Here is an 18,037-nt window from a genome sequence, read left to right on the forward strand (position 1 = left end):
AATGGCCTTAACAAATGCTCACCCTGAGAGTCTTCCTGCAGGAATGTAAAGAGAAAGGTGTTGGGGACCAGCAGACTCCTGCAAGGGACGTGGAATCCAGGCCACGGCATCACTTTGTAGTCTAACCTTTCCTAAGCTGCTCTCTCCCCGTGTTAAGGCCCTAAGATGAGGAACCAAACCTGGTCAGAGAAAGCTCAGACCAGTGTGCAGAATATGTAAGTCATGCCCAAACTTTTGCTTGGGATTCTTTCCTAGGATTTGCAAATGAGATGGGGAAGGAGGAGGGGGGGGGGGGGGGGGGGGGAGTGTTAGGAGGCATTTCTGTTCTTCTCTGTTGGGCTTGAGCCCCAATCCAATCCTGCCTCACTAGAATGTATACACATCAGCAGGACTGACTGACTACTTCATTTATGCAGAGACACTGTACTCATTTGGGGCCCTGGGGGTACTGCGGTTCCTATGTGGGATTTTAATATTATAATGTATTACATCTTAATGTATTAAGTTCATTTTTGTTGTACTATATTGGTTGGCATTTTATTAAAATAAATTGTATTGTACCATATTTGTATGTTTCAAGAGAAAATAATATAAAATACAATATTTGTGCTATTATATAGTGCAAAACCTACAATTTGTGCCTCTGCCTCTTGAATTAACCTTTTGGTAGCTTGCATTTGGGGTGGGAATGCAGGGAGAGGAGTAATCAATAAAGCTTTGAAAATTTTAGAATCTTCCTGTTTGGTGTGCTGCCTCGAAATGTAGGTTATGGAATAACACAACCCACCCCATAAAGCTGAAATCAGTACAAACTCAGGAACCATCGGGTTCAATTCAGAGATCAAACATAAGACATAAGATTACATTGGCCCATCAAAACATGTAATAGGAATGTTAAAAAATATTATAGCCCTACATATACAACCATGTTTTTCATGTTTAGTTCCTCAAATGCATGAAACATTTGGGTTCTAAAAAAGCTTTTCCTTGTCAAAGAAGAAAATGAGTTGGCCAGTCAAAGCCCATGTATCTAAAATCTAAAACATCTAAAAATATAGAGTTTAGCCGAGTCCTTGACTTAATCATTCTAGCACATTGCAAATTGTTGTCACAGCTTATTAAGGGAAACAATAGCTTTAATGATTGAAGAGAAAGCAGACAAAATGCATGTTGAAATCTTATGGTCACCTTGGGTGGTTTCTGTCTCTATTAAAATGCCAGTCTGTTTGTGCAATCAAAGTAACCACAACCCCCTCTTTTTCCTCACTAGATCAGGAGGCACCACACCTGCTGCAGAACCTCAGCGACTCCAAGGTGTCCATCAGTGGCTCTGCGACCTTAGACTGTCAAGCTCACGGCGTCCCTCAGCCTCGGATAACTTGGTTCAAAAACAACCACAAAATACAACAAGAACCTGGTAAGAGACGTCCCCTCACACCTGCTTGTCCCTTTTATCACTCCCTTCCAGTCTTCCCGTCCCTGCCTCTCCAACACCTGAAACCTTCTGCTTAGCATGCTTGCAGACGGCATTTCCTTGAGCTTCCCACAAGGTAGAGTGGAGCTGCTTCTGCACCTGACCCTTAGCTCTAGAAAGGACCCTTACTACATCCTCTCATCCTGAGTGCTTTCAACAGCCCAGAGGGAAAGAATGGGAAAGCTACCCAGGAAGTGGTTCAATTCACCTTCACAGCTGGGAGAGTGAGGAATGAATTTCTTGTCTTGAGGGACAGCATAGTTTGGGGGAGATTTTTTTGTTAATTTTTAAAATTTTACATTTGAATGTTTCATCTGCATGTATGTCTGGTGCCTGTGGAGGCCAGAGAGGGCCTGGAATCAAACCTGAGTCCTCTGGAAGAGCAGCTAGTCCTCTGAATCACTGGGCTATTTCTCCCTGTTGCAGTTTTAAACACCTAATACATATGGAGCTCAAAGAGGTAGATTGATAATTTTTTAAATTCATCTACACTCATTTTAATAATTTGGGAGGCACTATTTTATTATACTATACTAGTTTAACAAAAACTTTCGTTTTTACGTACGTACGTGTGTGTGTGTGTGTGTGTGTGTGTGTGTGTGTGTGTGTGTGTATGAGACAGAGAGAGAGAGAGAGAGAGAGAGAGAGAGAGAGCAGGTGCCAGTGGAGGCCAGAAGAAGTCATTAGATCTCCTGGAGCTGAAGTTACAGGTGGTTGTGACGTGGGTGCTGGGAACTGAACCCGGGTCCTCCAGAAGGGCAGCCGGTGCTCTGAATCACTGAGCCGTCTCTCCAGCCCTAAAGAGAGAATAAAACAAACAACAACCAAACGGCTTTCTAACTGAAACTGGTTATTACCAGTTATTTTCTTTCAAAAGTAAACTAGTGACCATGGACAATGTCTCCTATCTGCTTCGTGCTGTGGCTGGGTAAACTAAACTAGTGAAGAATAAAATTGTCACTTGTCTATCATGCCCAAGGGCCTGGTTTGATGCCCAGGTTATAAATACAATTGTCGTTTACTCACAATACTTGACAACCTCGATTACTCAGTGACAGTGTGGAGTCCTGAATGTGAGTCTTTTACTCAGAGAACGCCTCCACAGGAGTCTGACCTTGGGACGAGGCCATGGTATAAAGAAGCTTCCCGATAATGTCAGAGTCTCGGAAAGGCTTTACATTCTGCACATTCTGCAGTACTAAGCCAGCCAGGTCACACCCCCTCTAGAAGTAGCCCTTGTGCTATACAAACACAGCCCACTGGGTCCAGCTTGTCACTGCGCTGAAGGCCCTACCTCTCACAAAAAGGAGGCAGCTTGTCTCTGGGTCTTTTTTTCCTTATGAGGGTTTCTGCTTCCCTCTTACTGAGGTGTGTGTGTGTGTGTGTGTGTGTGTGTGTGTGTGTGTGTGTGTGTAGATGTATACATGTGAGTGTAGGTGGCTGAGGAGGCTAGAGGCATCGATTCCTCTGGGGCTGAAATTACGGTGGTTGTGAGCTGCCTGTCCTGGGTGCTGGGAACCAAACTCAGATCCTCTGCAGGAGCATCACATGCTCTCGGCTGCTGAGCTGTGCCTTCACCTCCTTGTCTGGCTTTTTAATCGTCAGCTTGAGATGCAGTTCTCTCAGTGAGTGGCTAGCCTGATTTGTGTCCTACTCGTGGTATTTGGTGCTCAGTCAAACGCCCCAGGTGTCATGACGGAACGACTCTCAGAGATTTGGACACTACCTTAGGAGCTCATTTGGTAATCCAAATACCTGGTTTGGGGCAAAGTTTATATCATAGAGCTATCAGTTACTGAAGAGATTTTGGAATATCTTTAGGCCAATATGGAGAATAGACAACTTGGCCCAAAGAGAGTAAACAACTTACCCAAGTTGATACACTACCAAAATGCTAGTTTGTGGAAAATTAATCCCTTGAGGTATTCTGCCATAATAAAAAGATGAGTGAGTATGTGGATAAACATGCAAGCTCATAAAAAGACTGGTGTGACCTCTTCCGCCTATAAATAAACTCAGAGTCCATAGGAACATAATAAAGACCCAAAGGAGTCCCATCCTACAGAAGCCTGGTGCTGTGGTTTTAACTCTGTGTTCTCCAAACTCACATGACGGTACACCGCACATGCTCCATCATGTGCTAACAGAAGATGCTGGCTGCTTGAGAGAAGTGAGTCAGATTTCATTCATTTGTCAGACCTTGAATTTGAGTTAAAGAGCCAAATATGGCGGCTCCTGCCTGTGATCCCAACACTTGGGAGGTAGAAGCAGGCATATCAAGAGTTCAGGGTTCAAAGCCACCTTAGGCTACACAGACCCTGTCTGAAAAAACAACAACAACAACAAAGTTCAACCAATCTTGAATGCCCATAGTGGTTATGAGGCTGGAGGAAGAAAACACACACACACACACACACACACACACACACACACACACACACACACACAGAGTGAAAAGGGACTGTGAGTGCCGGGTGAGTCTGCTGTGGAGAGCAGGGCGTGAGGCCCCAGCATTGCCCTTGTCTTCCTGCCCTTTGAGACCCTGTTTACTTATGAATAATGCTGACTGCACAGGACATGGTGAGGCTTCAACCATTTCCTTCAGCTAAGTCGCCCGTGGTCACAGCTTAGTAATCATCACCATGGTCTGACTCTCCTCATTTGTGCAGAACTTGGCCAATGAGTCGGAATCCACCAGAAAGCATCAAGACTGAGTTAACATCAGTCTACCCCCAAAAGAAAATTTTAATGCGTCTTCTATAAACTCTACACTAAATCTGTAATAAACACCTGTAGCAGGAATCTTAAAAGTTTTTATTAATGAAATCAAACCCGAGGCCAGTTATTGGGGTGATTGCTGGAAGATCAGAGACACAGAACAAGCCACAGCTATCTCACCTTGCTAGTTCCTCAGGTGATCCTGTTTCCTCAGGCTGGAAGCTTCTGAGTCCTCCTCCACATGAATCTTGGCTGAACTGTGTTGCTCCAAAGCCTGAACACTTAACCAACCAGATGCTTAACTAACTACATGCTTTACTCACTACATGCTTTTTTTTCTCCCCTAATTCCTGGTCCTCACGCCTTATATACTTTTCTCTTTCTGCCCCCACTCCCTGGGATTAAAGGTTGGGTTTCTGGGATTAAAGGCGTGAGTCACCATGCTTAGCTGTTTCTAAAGTGGCCTTGAACTCAGAGATCCAGCTAGCTCTGCTTCCCAAGTGCTGGGATTAAAGGTGTGTACCACCACCACCCAACTTTTGCTATAGCTTACTCTTCCCATTTTCTAGCCACCATTTCTGGTTCTGTTCTAGTGGCTGTCTGTTCTCTGACCCCAGATATGTTTATTTCGGGGAACACACAGTATTTCAGGGAACACAATACCCACCACAAACACCACTGTTAGTATTTGCTAAGTTGAGATGGCTCCATGTGGGTAAAGGTGCTCAGTGCAAAGCCTGATGACCTGAGTTCCTGAACCCCAGAACCCATGTGGTAGACGGAGAAGTAACTAACTCCTACTGTGAGTTTCTGGGAGGGAAGTTCTGAACGGTAGTCACACACCCATTAAGTTTCCAATGAAACCTGAGGTGCAGCAGTCAGGACCACATGCTCCATCTCCTTGGCTCTCAGGTTCAGCATCACACACAGGTAACATCAAACATGCCTACTCTCCTATGGCTTTTTCTGCCATAAACCTGTGAATAAGGACCACTGGTAACCACAGTAGCCAGCCCTGACTTGCCAGGGCTCCATGGAGCAGGATCCCTCTTCATTACATGTTAAACCAGTGAAACGAGACTAAGTTTGAAAACCTGAGGGTTCAACCCAGGATGCATCTTTCACAGAAAGCCTGGCCGCTCAGAAAGGACTTACACACCCAAAGAATCGTAAGGGTGCTGGATCCTTAACAGGATCCGGTCCACTATCATTATTATTTGTGAACTGATAACTCTTCAACATTCCAAAGAAAACAGGGGAGAGGAAGCTGGGCACGCATGCCAGCTCATGCCCCGGTGACCATCAAATGCCTGTTGACAGAGCTGAGGGAAGCTGGAACTTCTGCCCCTCCTCATTTCCTTCCAGGAAAACCCAGTCAGTGACACACAGCCATTCTTGCAAAGGAAAGCAACGGCAAGAAAGCTGGGTAGTAACTTCTCGGGCCAAAGGGCAGCAGGCAGGAACAAAAGGGAATCTGGAGCGTGCCGGCCCGGGAGAGCATGCGCACAGACAGGCATGAGGACCACCTCTGCCACAGCAGTGGAGTTAGAGGAAAAGGCTCCAACAAGCTGTGCCGGTGACTCCGGCAGCCGTGGGCTCTCCCACCACCTCCCTGCTTGATCCATGGCATCATCACTCACTGACCACCTCTCCCCTGGTGCTCACCTTCTGCACCCTGCCTGCCTCCTCTGCCCCCTGGATTGCTTCAGTCCCTGCCTGGCAAACTCAGGGCCCATCTAGAATCCCAGGGGTGTTTCAGTTATGTCTCATGGCTAGGAGACATCCTTTCTTCACAGGTCCCAATCATGCTTCTTGCAATCACGCATGCTCTGGCTTCCTGTGCACTTGTTTCTCAAGCCTTTGAACATATGTGTGAGATCTCCCCACAGTAATGATTCCGTCGGGCACCACGAACCACATCAAGTTCTTTCGTGTCTATAACTGTTATCTAAAGTGGACACCGCTAGGGTGGATGGTTCACAGGTGGATTTTGCTTCACAAACACCGCTGCCTTAGGCACCTCCCTAGTGTTAATTTGTCTTTCTCATAGCAGCTTGGAGAGGTTCACTAAGCTGTTCTGCCTGTGTTATAGGTTCAAGCAGGAAGGAGGGGGAGGGGAGAAATAACTGGCTCAGGTCATGTCATGGGCAGCTAAGCTTGGCTCTGACATGTGCCACTAGTACGACTAGATGTACCACGTCTCTCACAAGACAACAGATGAGCGCCGCTTCTAAATGGCCAGGTTGGCATCAAAAAATATTTAACAGCAATGAAGACCTCTGTATTCCTCTCAAATGTAAAGACTTCTAGAGACTTGTATTTTAAACATGGTTGGGGATTTAGGTCAGTGATAGAGAGCTTGCCTAGCAAGCACAAGGCCCTGGGTTCGGTCCTCAGCTCTGGCAAAAAAAAAAAAAAGCATATTAAAATAGATAAGGCATTTTTAAAAGCTGGGCATGCCATATATAAAGACAAATTATTTTAAAGCCAAATCTAGCTATCTTTAAGAGTTCTTCTTTATTCATTTATTTCTATTTTATATTATATTTTATTTTATGTTGAGGCAGGGTCTCACCATGTAGCTCTTGGTTGACCTGGAACTTGCCATAATCAGACAAGGCTGGCCTTGAACTAACAGGGGCAGGTGGCCCCTTTGCTTTCCCTATGCTGGGATTAAAGGCAAGCCCCACCATGCCCAGTTATTTAAAGTTTTAAAAGGGTCAGCATTAATGCCATATCAGCTCAAACCTCATTTTTTTACTTAGTAAACATTTATAAGCTCCTAGTTCCTATCTGGCGTTATGCTAGGCTGTGCAGACAGATCTGTACATCTGTCTTCCCCCTGCCCCTGGGAGCTGAGGACCAAACTCAGGGCCTTATGCTTGGTAGGCAAGAGCACACCACTGAACCAAATAAACCCTTAAGCCCTGAACTCTGGGTATTAAAATTAAGTCAAATTAAAATTAAATAAATGAAGCTACTATGAAAAATTTAAACATTATATAGCCAAAAAGCCAAGTAATTAAGTCATGTATGTGTCCTGGCGGGATGCAGCTTTTTCAAGCAGCAACCACCCTTGTCTGGCTTGCTCACTGTTCACGTCAGCTGGCTTCAAGGTGGGATAATGAGTAAAGTGAGGCTAGAAGAAAACACCATGACTTAATCGCAGGATTCAGATCTGGGTCACACGACATCGGGAAAGGGGTGGTTAACACAGACCTGGAAAGTCTGGTGCTAAGAGACATTTGGGTGACCACAGTGGCAAGGAGACCACACACCCCAGAAACCAGAAGGATATGCGTTGAGAGTGTCCACCATCAAGATGTGTCTAACATGTGAGGCAACAGATACATTTAAATTGATTTTAAAAATCACATAATTCTGATCTACATTAAAAAAAAAGGGGGGGGACACATCCCCATTAGTACCTGCACTTATTATGTTCCTATATCTCGGTTAAAAGTAAATTTAAAGCTCTTTACTACATTAGATTAAAAAAAAATCCATCTTCTGCATTAGCTTTCTGCTTTAGGACACTATGCAATCCGCTCCAGTGGATAACTGTTGGGTAAATACATAGAAGAAATGAGGGAGGGCTTGAAAGAGCTGAGAAAGGGGCAGAGCTCAGCAGAGAGCTACCAGGACTAGGGCGGGGCTGGCTGAGGATGGAAGAAGAACCCCCTCAGAAGGGGCGAGGGAAGGCAAAGCCAGGTGAAAGCCGGTATAACACAGAGGACCTGTGGTAAGATACGTGTGCTGTGGAGGGACCAGACCCTAGAGCTCAGCATCAAGCATTCATAAGAGATGAATTACTTGTGACAGTGACTGCTGGGCGCATGCTTTTGTCCCCAGAGTTAGACAGACAGGACAGCCCCAGCGGGAAGTTTCACTTCTGTTAAGCCCTTACAAATTGATTGAAACAGTGTTGCCGGTCACTTCGGAGAAACCGGCTCTGAAGGTCCTTTACTCCCCCTCCAGGCCACCTGCCCAAGGTACTGGCAGTCACATTTAGTACATTCCTTCAGCTCCATCCGCTTCCTTCTCAAGTGCTCCACCAGGGTCAGAATGTGTTTCAGACAGTGAGGTGGCTCAGCAAGTACCTCAAGGGACGCGCGGGGGGGGGGGGGGGGGGGGCAAAATAGCACATAGCGGCACTGTGGGAGTGAGGCTGTTTGCAAAGCTGATAATGCAGTGACGGACTGATCCAGCTTAGGCTGCTATCTCAAAAGGACCAGAGGAAGGGTTCTGTGAGCACCGTCAGCACACGGAGGAGGAGCTCCTTCCCAATGCTGACCTGAGAGTTCTCAGCAAAGCCCTCCCGGAGCAAACAACACTGAATGTAAATGTCCGGGACAGTCTAACATGCTCAGAGTCCTTGAGGGTTCCAATGGCAGTATTTTATCCCGAGCACCCTGCATCTCCAGCAGACCAGAGCTGGAGCAGCAGAGAAGTACCCAAAGCAGAGATGAACCTTTCCTCTGCAGTTGAACCTTGCTCACTGAGTGACCCATCCTGAAAGGGACATCCGTCCTGTTACCACTGCATCATGACCCCAAAGACCAGCACCAGTGGGCGCCCTAGTACAGGATCACACTCATCTCTGATGGTGAAGGGACTGAGTAGAGAGAGGCAGGGAGAGGCGCGTGAGAGTGCTGCAGGGCAGGGCAGGGTGGGTAAAGCCATCTGCTCTGCCTGCGCTCTAGAACCAGCCCCATTTCTCAAGAAGGGGAATGGCAGCCAAATACACATAACGTGAGTTTTACCATCTCAAAGGATGCGATTAGATACATCCACAATGTTGTCCAACTCTGCTGCCATCTTCCTACACCAGTATGTCTGTCGGTATAGTGCTGGGTCTTCCATCCCAGGGCTTCACCCAAACTTAGCACACGCGACCCCACTTAGCTGCTTCTCCAACCCTCACGGCCTCTCCTGGCCCGTTATGGACCCAAACTGTCTTTGGACTCCTTCTACGACTCCCACCCACAGACTCATGCAGTCAGCACGCAGAGATGGGCAGCCCTGTTCTAGAGAACAACTAGGGCTGGAGAGACCCGAGAGAGAGAGAGAGAGAGAGAGAGAGAGAGAGAGAGAGAGAGAGAGAGAGAGAATAAAGAGACCTAGGGTCGTGGGGGTGTGGAGGTACACTCTCCTAGCAGTGATGTACCCCATCCAAAGACACTGACTGGGCGCTCGGAGCAGGAGGAGCTCCAACCCAATCAGCCAGACCCTTACTCTGAAGACAGTGCTTAGAGAGGAAGCCACTACACGGCTTCGGGTGTTACCGGCGTCACTGGGTGAGGGTTCTCTATTGCCCAAGTCCAGAATTTTCCTGGAAATTCCTCCTCTTCCCAAATACAAACTTAAAAAAGTGTAACCAAGACCTAGTTTGTCACACACATATCAGTCACACCCCTGGCGTCGCCACTGAGCCAGTTGAGCCAGAGGCAAAGACGCTCTCAGATGACCTGCTGCTCAGACAGTTGAATCACACAACTTCAGTGCCCTCCATGCCATCAAGTCGTGAACTTGTCTCATTCACCAAAGCGCGAACAAAACACAGAAAATGCTCTTCATGTCCGGGCTTTTCCTACCTTTTATTTTACACAGTCGCACATAGGGGAGTGTAAGCAAGAGACAGACGGACCGAGCATTTACTGAAAATGAATCATAAAGAAATTCATTTTAAAACAGGTGTTTGGTAGACACAGCATCTTGTCATTCATTAAAGACAAAAGCAAATTCACATTCTAATTAGGTAGGGAAAGAATTTAAGATTCACTTGAAGAATCAAGTCTTGCCTGAAGGCTTGCTTCCACAGATGTGAAACATCTTCAGTGTGTCTCAGAGTTAATCAGTACTTGGACTTTATAACCATCAAGCTGAGGTGACCACTTTGCATAGTTTTGTAAAGCAAAATGACAAATGTATATTGAAGCCATTTCAGAAACTTCCATCCTAATCCCAAGGCAAAATTCACTGAGTTTTTTTTTTCTTTTCTTTTTTTGGGGGGGGGGGGGGTGGGGAGATGGGGGGGTCAAGAAGGGTTTCTCTGTGTAGCTTTGCGCCTTTCCTGGATCTCACTCTGTAGCCCAGGCTGGCCTCAAACTCACAGAGATCTGCCTACCTCTGCCTCCCGAGTGCTGGGGTTAAAGGTGTGCGCCACCACCTTCTGATTTTTTTTTTTGTTTTGTTTTCTTTAAGAAACTTGGGCCAGCAATTCTAACAGCAATTTTGAAAATCAAGCATTCTAGTTAATATGATACAGAGCTTGGTGGCAGAATGTTTGCCCACACTGGAAAAAAAAAAAATCTCCTTATGGAAAACTAGTGCGCATTAGTGGCTAGATTGCACCTTAATATTTTTCCACTTTTCACCTTTTGTGTTTGATTTGGCTTTTTGTTTGTTTCTTTCTTTTTTGAGACAAGATCTCCCTGTGTAGCTCTGGCTGGCCTGGAATGCTGGCCTCAAAGTCACAAAGATCCATCCACCTCCCACAGCTTCCCAAATGCTGGAATTAAAGGTGTGCTACACCATGCCCGGCTCCACTTTTCACATTTCATATGTGAATGTATTTTTTTTTTAAAACATACTAAACAGAATTCAGACTGTTTTAACAAGTGTTTGCCGAGAACCACTCACACGGTCGACACCAAGCTAGATGCAGAAAGTGAGACATGGAATCCACACTTTGGTGAAAATAAAGATTACAGACAACCAATTTAACAAACAAAGCCTGTAGTATAAAATCAGATAGCTGCTATGAAGAAGATGCAAACAAAAGAAGCCAGGCATGGTGGCGCACACCTTTAATCCTAGCACTCGGGAGGTAGAGGCAGGTGGATCTCTGAGTTCGAGGCCAGCCTGGTCTACAAAGTGAGTTCCAGGACAGCCAGGGCTACACAGAGAAACCCTGTCTTGAAAAACAAACAACCAAAAAAAAAGAAGAAGAAGAAAAAGGAAAAGAAAAAGAAAAAGAAAAGCAAACAAAACAAAGGATTATGTTAACTGCCTGGTAGTGGCATTATAAAGCAAAGTCAGAGGGTGCCATAGATTTTTTTTTGAGGGGATTTATGGAGGTCTATCCATGCCAGTACACACTGTCCTATCTCCTCCTTTTTAACAACCATGTATTACAGTATGATATGTGCTCCCATAATTTATTTTTTAATCCTCTGTTGATAGAAAAACATTTTCTTACCTTTAGCCTCTTTACAACACAGTAGTATTTCTCTGTATTAAAACAAAAAAATAGAAAAACCACTGTATGTAGACAGTTATGTCTTGTGGTAGAAGTAAGTCTAATCTTCCAGGCAGGCTATGACAAGTGTGAACATACCATAAGTGTTTCTTGGCCAAGAGAGTCCACATTTATTTACAATGTACAGATATGTGTTCAGCTCCCAATCCCCACGTGGGGTATCTCACAACTGCCTGTAACTCCAGCTCCAGGGGATCTGACGCCCTCTACACTCAAGTGAACACACACACACACACACACACACACACACACACACACACACAGAGAGAGAGAGAGAGAGAGAGAGAGAGAGAGAGAGAGAATTAAACAATAAAAAAATCTTAAAAATAAAGAAGATGAAGTTTAGCTAAATCCAGTGGCATAACCTCTGTCAACAGTATAGATGGTCATTTGACAAGAGAGGGACCCCTGTTTGGACTGACAAGCCTGTTAGAAAAACAGAGTCATTTGTGCTGGAGAAGCAGGAAGCCTGAAAGCACTGTGCATTTATTTAATCAAATATGTGAATCAAAAACTCCACAGGTTTAGCGAGTTGTATTCAAATGCCATGCTCTCTCTGAGACAGTACACACAGCATTGCCGTTGTCTGTCATCATAAGGAAAAATATTTACAAAGTCCCTTTGAAATACCAAATACTAAGATAGCTAGACATATTTAAACACATGTGGACTCCCCCCCATAACTGCTGATCACTTGATCACTGATCCGACGCCCCTGTCATCAACCAACTCACCAGGTCACTGGGGTCCTACATTGGGGTCTTACGCTGAGGCTCAGACCCTTCGGGGTTCATAACAGATTCTTGCACACACAACCTACAGTGAAGCTTTGCTTGTCTCTTTAGGGCTACCAACACCTACACAGTCCTCTAGATTGTTTCTGTGCTCCAGGAACCTGGGCGTGTTTGTACCTTAGGATAATGAAGTTAAGTGTTATGAATGTTCTAGCTTCTGGGGAAAGCTGGGCATGCGCGTGTGGTGAACTACCACATACAGAGTTGGCACTAATGGCAACATTAACTGAAGACTCGCAAAGACCACAGAACTGTCCCTCCTCTGCCCCGCACTCCATTGCCCAGGGTCTTCACGCATTTTGTCATCCCCGGGTCTCTGGAGGCCAGCTGGCTATTTAGCACAGTGCTGGACACTAGGAAGCAGAAAGACTAAGGCAGGGTTTCTGTTCTCCATACTGGAGCCGGCAGATGAGAAAGTCTGGGATCTGACTGCAAAAAGGCACCTGCCAGAGTAGGGCAGGCACGGGGTAACTGGTAACAGAGCAGGGGTCCAAGAACAATGGGAGATATCTCATAATGTGGCTGGTCCAGGAACCAAATATTAAACAAACAAACAAACAAAACAAGTAAGCCTCAGCCACGAGGCAAAGAAACAGCGTGTGTAAAACCGCCATGGCTTAGCGTGAACTGCAAAAAGATTCAAGACCTGAGAGCAGGGAGATATCAGAGCCTAAAGCTGACGGGGCCAGGTCACACAGTTCCTGGTTAACAAAACCCTGAAGGTTTACCCATGGATAGCATCCTCTCAGAGTGGTGTCTGATCTACCCAGCATACTCGTTTTTATTGGCCCTCATAGTGAATGACTAAGTGAACATGTTGGTCAACATTAACAAGTGATAAGTTAGCCAGGTGATGGCGGCGATTGCCTGTAGATCCCAGCACTCGGGAGGCAGACACAGGAGGATCTTTGTGAGTTCAAGGCCAGCCTGGTCTGCAGAGCAAGTGCCAAGACAGCCAGGGCTACACAGAGAAACCCTGTCTTGAAAAACAAACAAACAAGGCGTGGGGGGGGGGGGGGATAAAAAAAATTCAGATACCTGCCTTTTCTTTAAAACAAAAAGACAGTCCTAGAATTAAACCCCCAGTGCCCATGGGTGTGAACTGAGTACAGTTCCCACTTTTAGACTGATAACAGGCTTTCTAAGCTTCATAGATACAGCTCCCTCCCATTTTCCATACCAGCTGATTTAGTTGACTTCTTTGTAGGTAGGTAACCATATCACTAAGTCTTGCCCTGTTCCCTATTTGGCCAATCTGATACAGGTTCTTATAGTCAGGAGGAATCAGAGCTGGCAAGATGGCTCAGCAGGTTAGGAGGATTGCCGCCAAGCCTGACAACCTGAGTTCAATCCTCAGGGCCCATATTGTGGAGGAGAGAAGCAAGTTTGTCCTCTGGCCTCAGCGGGTGAATAAGTGTGAAAGTTTTTATTTAATAGAAAAAAAGAAGTAAGGGGCTGGAGAGAAGCTCAGTGGTTAAGAGCACTGACTGCTCTGTCAGAGGGCCAGGGTTCAAATCCCAGCACCCACATGGCAGCTCAACACTGCCTGTAACTCCAGTTCCAGGGGATTTGATGCCCTCTTCTGGTCTCTAGCTGCGTGCATGTAGTGTACAGAACATACATGCCGGCAAAACACACAAAAATAAAATAAAATAAAAGTGACTATATCGAGAAATAAAGGTAACTTTAAAAGCAAGTTATTTAGAAAAAAACTAAGAGCATTCGATGGCATATAAGAAGCCCAAGAAGGAGAGGAAGAAAAGATCTCAAAAGAGTCCCTGGATAGGAATGCTTTTTATCAGGCAGGATGTAAGCTTGCTGGGTGCCAGTCAGCAGCCCAGCACACTTTTGCAGAACTTGACAGAAGAGCACAGTAAAAAGCAGCAAGAATAGTCAGGGCATCTTGAAGAAAAGAAGGGATGTAAGGGCACATAAGCCTTCAAGACGTATTACCAAGATGGCTCGGCAGCTAAGAATGCTTTCCCAGAGGACCTGGGTCTGCCTCCAGGCTCCCAGAACCCACATGGTGGCTCACAACCATCTGTAATTCCAGTTGCAGAGGATCTGATTACCTCTGTGGGCATTCCATGCATGTGGTACACAGACACACAGGTCAGCAAGCAACCTATCCACATGAAATAAAAATAAGCCAACACAGGTCTAGAGATATGTTATGAAGCATCATAGTTTGAATGCTGTGGTACAAACAAATGCGCCCTTGACAGTCGAGCTAGAAACAGAAACCCAACTATATCGGACTTGTATTCTCTGAACTGGCACCAACCACAATTTGGTGGGAAAAGAACATTTTACTCAATAATTGACCTTTAATCCCAGCACTCAGAAGGCAGAGGCATGCTGATTTCTTTGAGTTTGAGGCCAACCTGGTCTATAGAGTGAGTTTCAAGACAACCAGGCCTACGGAGTGGGAGATACCACCCCCAAACGACACTGTCATGCATACCTGTCTGTATAGTAGAGGTCAGCTCCTTACCTCCCCCATACACAGCGCTCTCCAAAAGAAAACCCGGAGACAGAAAACCAAAAAAAGCAAAACTCCAGTAAATCTGTTTTTCTTTTCTTTTTTTCATTTGTTTTTTCTTTTGTTTTTTTTTTTTGTTTGTTTGTTTCGTTGTTGTTGTTGTTGTTGTTGTTTGTATTTTCAAGAAAGGGTCTCACTATATAGCTCTGGTTATCCTGCCCTTGCCTCCCAAGTGCTGGGATTAAAGGTGCATGCCACTACTTCTGGCTTCCAATAAATATTTTTATAGGTTTTTATGAAGGAGGGCACTTGATATTTAGAAAAAGATGTTTAAACAAGTAGCAAAAAAATACAAACTATAATAAACCATATTAAACTTGGCGGCCACAAAAAAGTGGAGGGGGGAAGAAGAGTATCTAAGGCATGGAAAAAAATACCCCAGTAGGCCCAGTCAGTCTTTTTCTGATGTTTACAGTGTTCCCGTGTTAGACCGGGACCGGAGGGATGGGAAGTAAGGTTCGGAGCGCTGTGAGGAGCTGTGAGCAGCAGACCGGCTCTCCTCAGCCACAATCTCACAACCATCACAGACACGATTGCTAGTCATACCCCAGATCTTACATTTTCCAGAAGCCAACCACGCTGTGGCTCCAATTGTCTTGCCTCCTTCTTCCCCTCATGCTTCTGTGGTGCTGAGGATGGCACTCACACACAGCCTTGGGCTGCACCCCCAAAACCTGCACCCCTCAAATCTGCCAGCACATCATTCATATTTATTTTCCCTGTTTCTGGAATGATTGCAAAGCCAGTGTCACCCCCATTTTACAGAGAAAACAAAGGTCAAAGGGACGAGAGGACTTAGCCAAAGTCATCAGGGAGAACGCAGTGAGGAACTCGTAGTTCCTCTTATCTGGGCTTAAAATGCTGGCATCACCCTGGGCTCATCTCCCATTCTTTAGCCAATAAAGCACCAATTCCTGTTTCTTCCCTTCCTCTCTCCCACCCAGGCTTGTGTGTGTGGCCAGGGTGGAGGTGGGGCTGAGTGTAGGCCTCACCATCCTTTGCCTGAATTTCAAGGAGGGAACCGGACTGCCCCATGCTGCTCTTTCCTCATTCCAGCCCATCCTGCCTTCTGCTAGACTAAACTGCCCCAAATGCCACTTCCATGATGTCATTTCCACAGTCAAGTACCCGCAGGCCTCTCCTCCTCCAAGCCCAGGCCCAGAGCTCCCGACTTCAGAGTCCCTCCATAATCAGCCAGTCACTCAGAGCAGGAGTTTGGGAAACAGAGGTGACTCACACACCCACAGAGGATTGTTCATAGAGTGCAGATGAAGGAGCAGTCACCACCTTGGCCCTGGGATGGCTTTGGGTCTATGTTTGTATTTTGTTTTACATGACTAGCTCGATACTGGTGGAGAAGGATAAACTAGTTTAGCATCCCTTCCAGCACAATGCTAACCAGCTAACCAGTTGGCCTTGTTTGCTTTTCTATGGCTGTGGTAAAACACTGACCAAAGTCAACCTAGGGAGGAGAGGGTTTATCTAGCTGACAGGTCTATCGCTGAGAGAAGCCGAGGCAGGAACTGCAGGCAGGAACTGAAGCAGAGACCATGGGGGAGTTCTGCTTACTGGCTTGTTCAGCCCGCTTTCTTACACAACCCAGGGCTGTGTCAATCCTTAATCAAGAAAATGACAGCGGCATGCCAACGTGGATGGGGAAAACCTCACAGGGCCCCAGCCCTGCATGAAGAGCTAAAGACAGAATTAGTCTTCCTTAGGAATGAGCAACCTAATTGGTTTCCTGGCACAACTGGTCAGCCCTAAAAACATACATTTATGTGGACAGATTCGGCGGGTTTACTTTACATATTCACTCACTTACACATGTAGTTATATATTTTGTATATGTGTAACAATAAACAAAGAAGACATGAGTTGAGATGGAGTGAAATGAAGCAGAGACGTGGGAGGGGTTGTAATTCCAGCAGTCGGGAGGTGGAGGGAGAAGGATCGTGAGTTCAAGGCCAGCCCTGGCTACATAGCAAGAGCCTGTCTCCAGAAATAAGGAAGGAAGGAAGAAAATAAGGAACGAACAGAGGGCCCTGCTCCTTCCCAGGCCGCCTGAGCCATCGAACTCTGTTCCTCTTACTTGGAAAATTCTAATCCTGGCACTATGCCTCCCTCCCCCCTCACTCTCCCAGATTATTTCTATCAGCCCTAAAAATGCATCTTAAGAAAGAATTTCTGGGCTCAGCAGTTAAGAGCAGAATCTGCTCTTCCAGAGGACCAGAGTTTGATTCCCAGGATCCACACCAGTCAGCTCAGAAACACCTGTGACTCTAGCTGCAAAGGATCTGGTGCCTCTGGTCTCCTTGGACATCTGCACTCATATGCACATACCCCAACACACACACACACACACACACACACACACACACACACACACACACACACACACACACTTCAAAACAGAAAAATAAACCTTTTTTAAAAGTTCCTTTCATGTGCTATAGAGGTGGCTTATTGGTTAAGAACTCTGGTTGCTCTTGCAGAGAACCAAGTTGGGTTTCCAGCACCCACCTAGCAGCTCATAACCATCTTTAACTGCAGCTCCAGAGAACTGAACACCTACTTCTGGCCTCTCTAGGCTCTGCACATACATGGTGCACAGACATATGCATGGGCAACACACTCACACACATAACATAAAAATAAATAAAATCTTAACATCTTCTCTAGCCACGCTGCTCTGCAGACACTTGCTAGAAAGGAAACTCTTCATTGTCTCCACTTGGTCACCCCCCGCTGTCTCTTTCTGTGACCTTGGTCAGGCTTTCTTCTCCACTTGGTTAAAGTGGGCCGTTAGCTTCCTTCCTTCGATGCTCTCAGCACAGCTCAGCACTGTCTGTGAGAAAATGCCTTTTGTTGGTTCTTGTCACCTCCTGAGCTTCCCCCCACCCCCACTTGGCCACTTCCCTCTCCTGTTCTAAGGTCCCCAGGGCTCTGGACCGACTGAGGCCGTGGTATTTGTCTGCAGCCTTTGGACGGCAGCCTTCTCAGTGAGCACACCCAGTTTCAAGTCCCAACTCCCTCCTCATGCTCCAGGTGACATCCCTTTGGATGTCAGTAGCCATCTTGAACATAAATGCATGGAAAACACCAGAATTCTTGACGGCCGTCCCCTGTCCCACTCTCCTACATCTTTTCTGTTCCTAGAACTCTGCACCCCAGTTGTCCACACCACTGACTTAGGAGCCAGCTGGCTCTTCATTACCCATTCTCAACACCACAACCCAGTCCATAAGTAA

At 46.1% G+C, this 18,037-nt stretch overlaps 1 protein-coding gene across 1 annotated transcript in view; it reads left to right on the forward strand.

The window, feature by feature from the left end:
- Flt1 (fms related receptor tyrosine kinase 1) overlaps positions 1–18,037 on the forward strand; it is a 175,056-nt gene that overhangs the window by 92,694 nt on the left and 64,325 nt on the right. Inside the window, exon 14 of the mRNA XM_036172306.1 lies at positions 1,271–1,417. Within this exon, the coding sequence (XP_036028199.1) occupies positions 1,271–1,417 (147 nt within the window). The remainder of the gene's footprint in view (positions 1–1,270; positions 1,418–18,037) is intronic.

This window comes from Onychomys torridus, chromosome 22 (genome assembly GCF_903995425.1).
Source record: "Onychomys torridus chromosome 22, mOncTor1.1, whole genome shotgun sequence".
Lineage (NCBI taxonomy): Eukaryota > Metazoa > Chordata > Mammalia > Rodentia > Cricetidae > Onychomys > Onychomys torridus.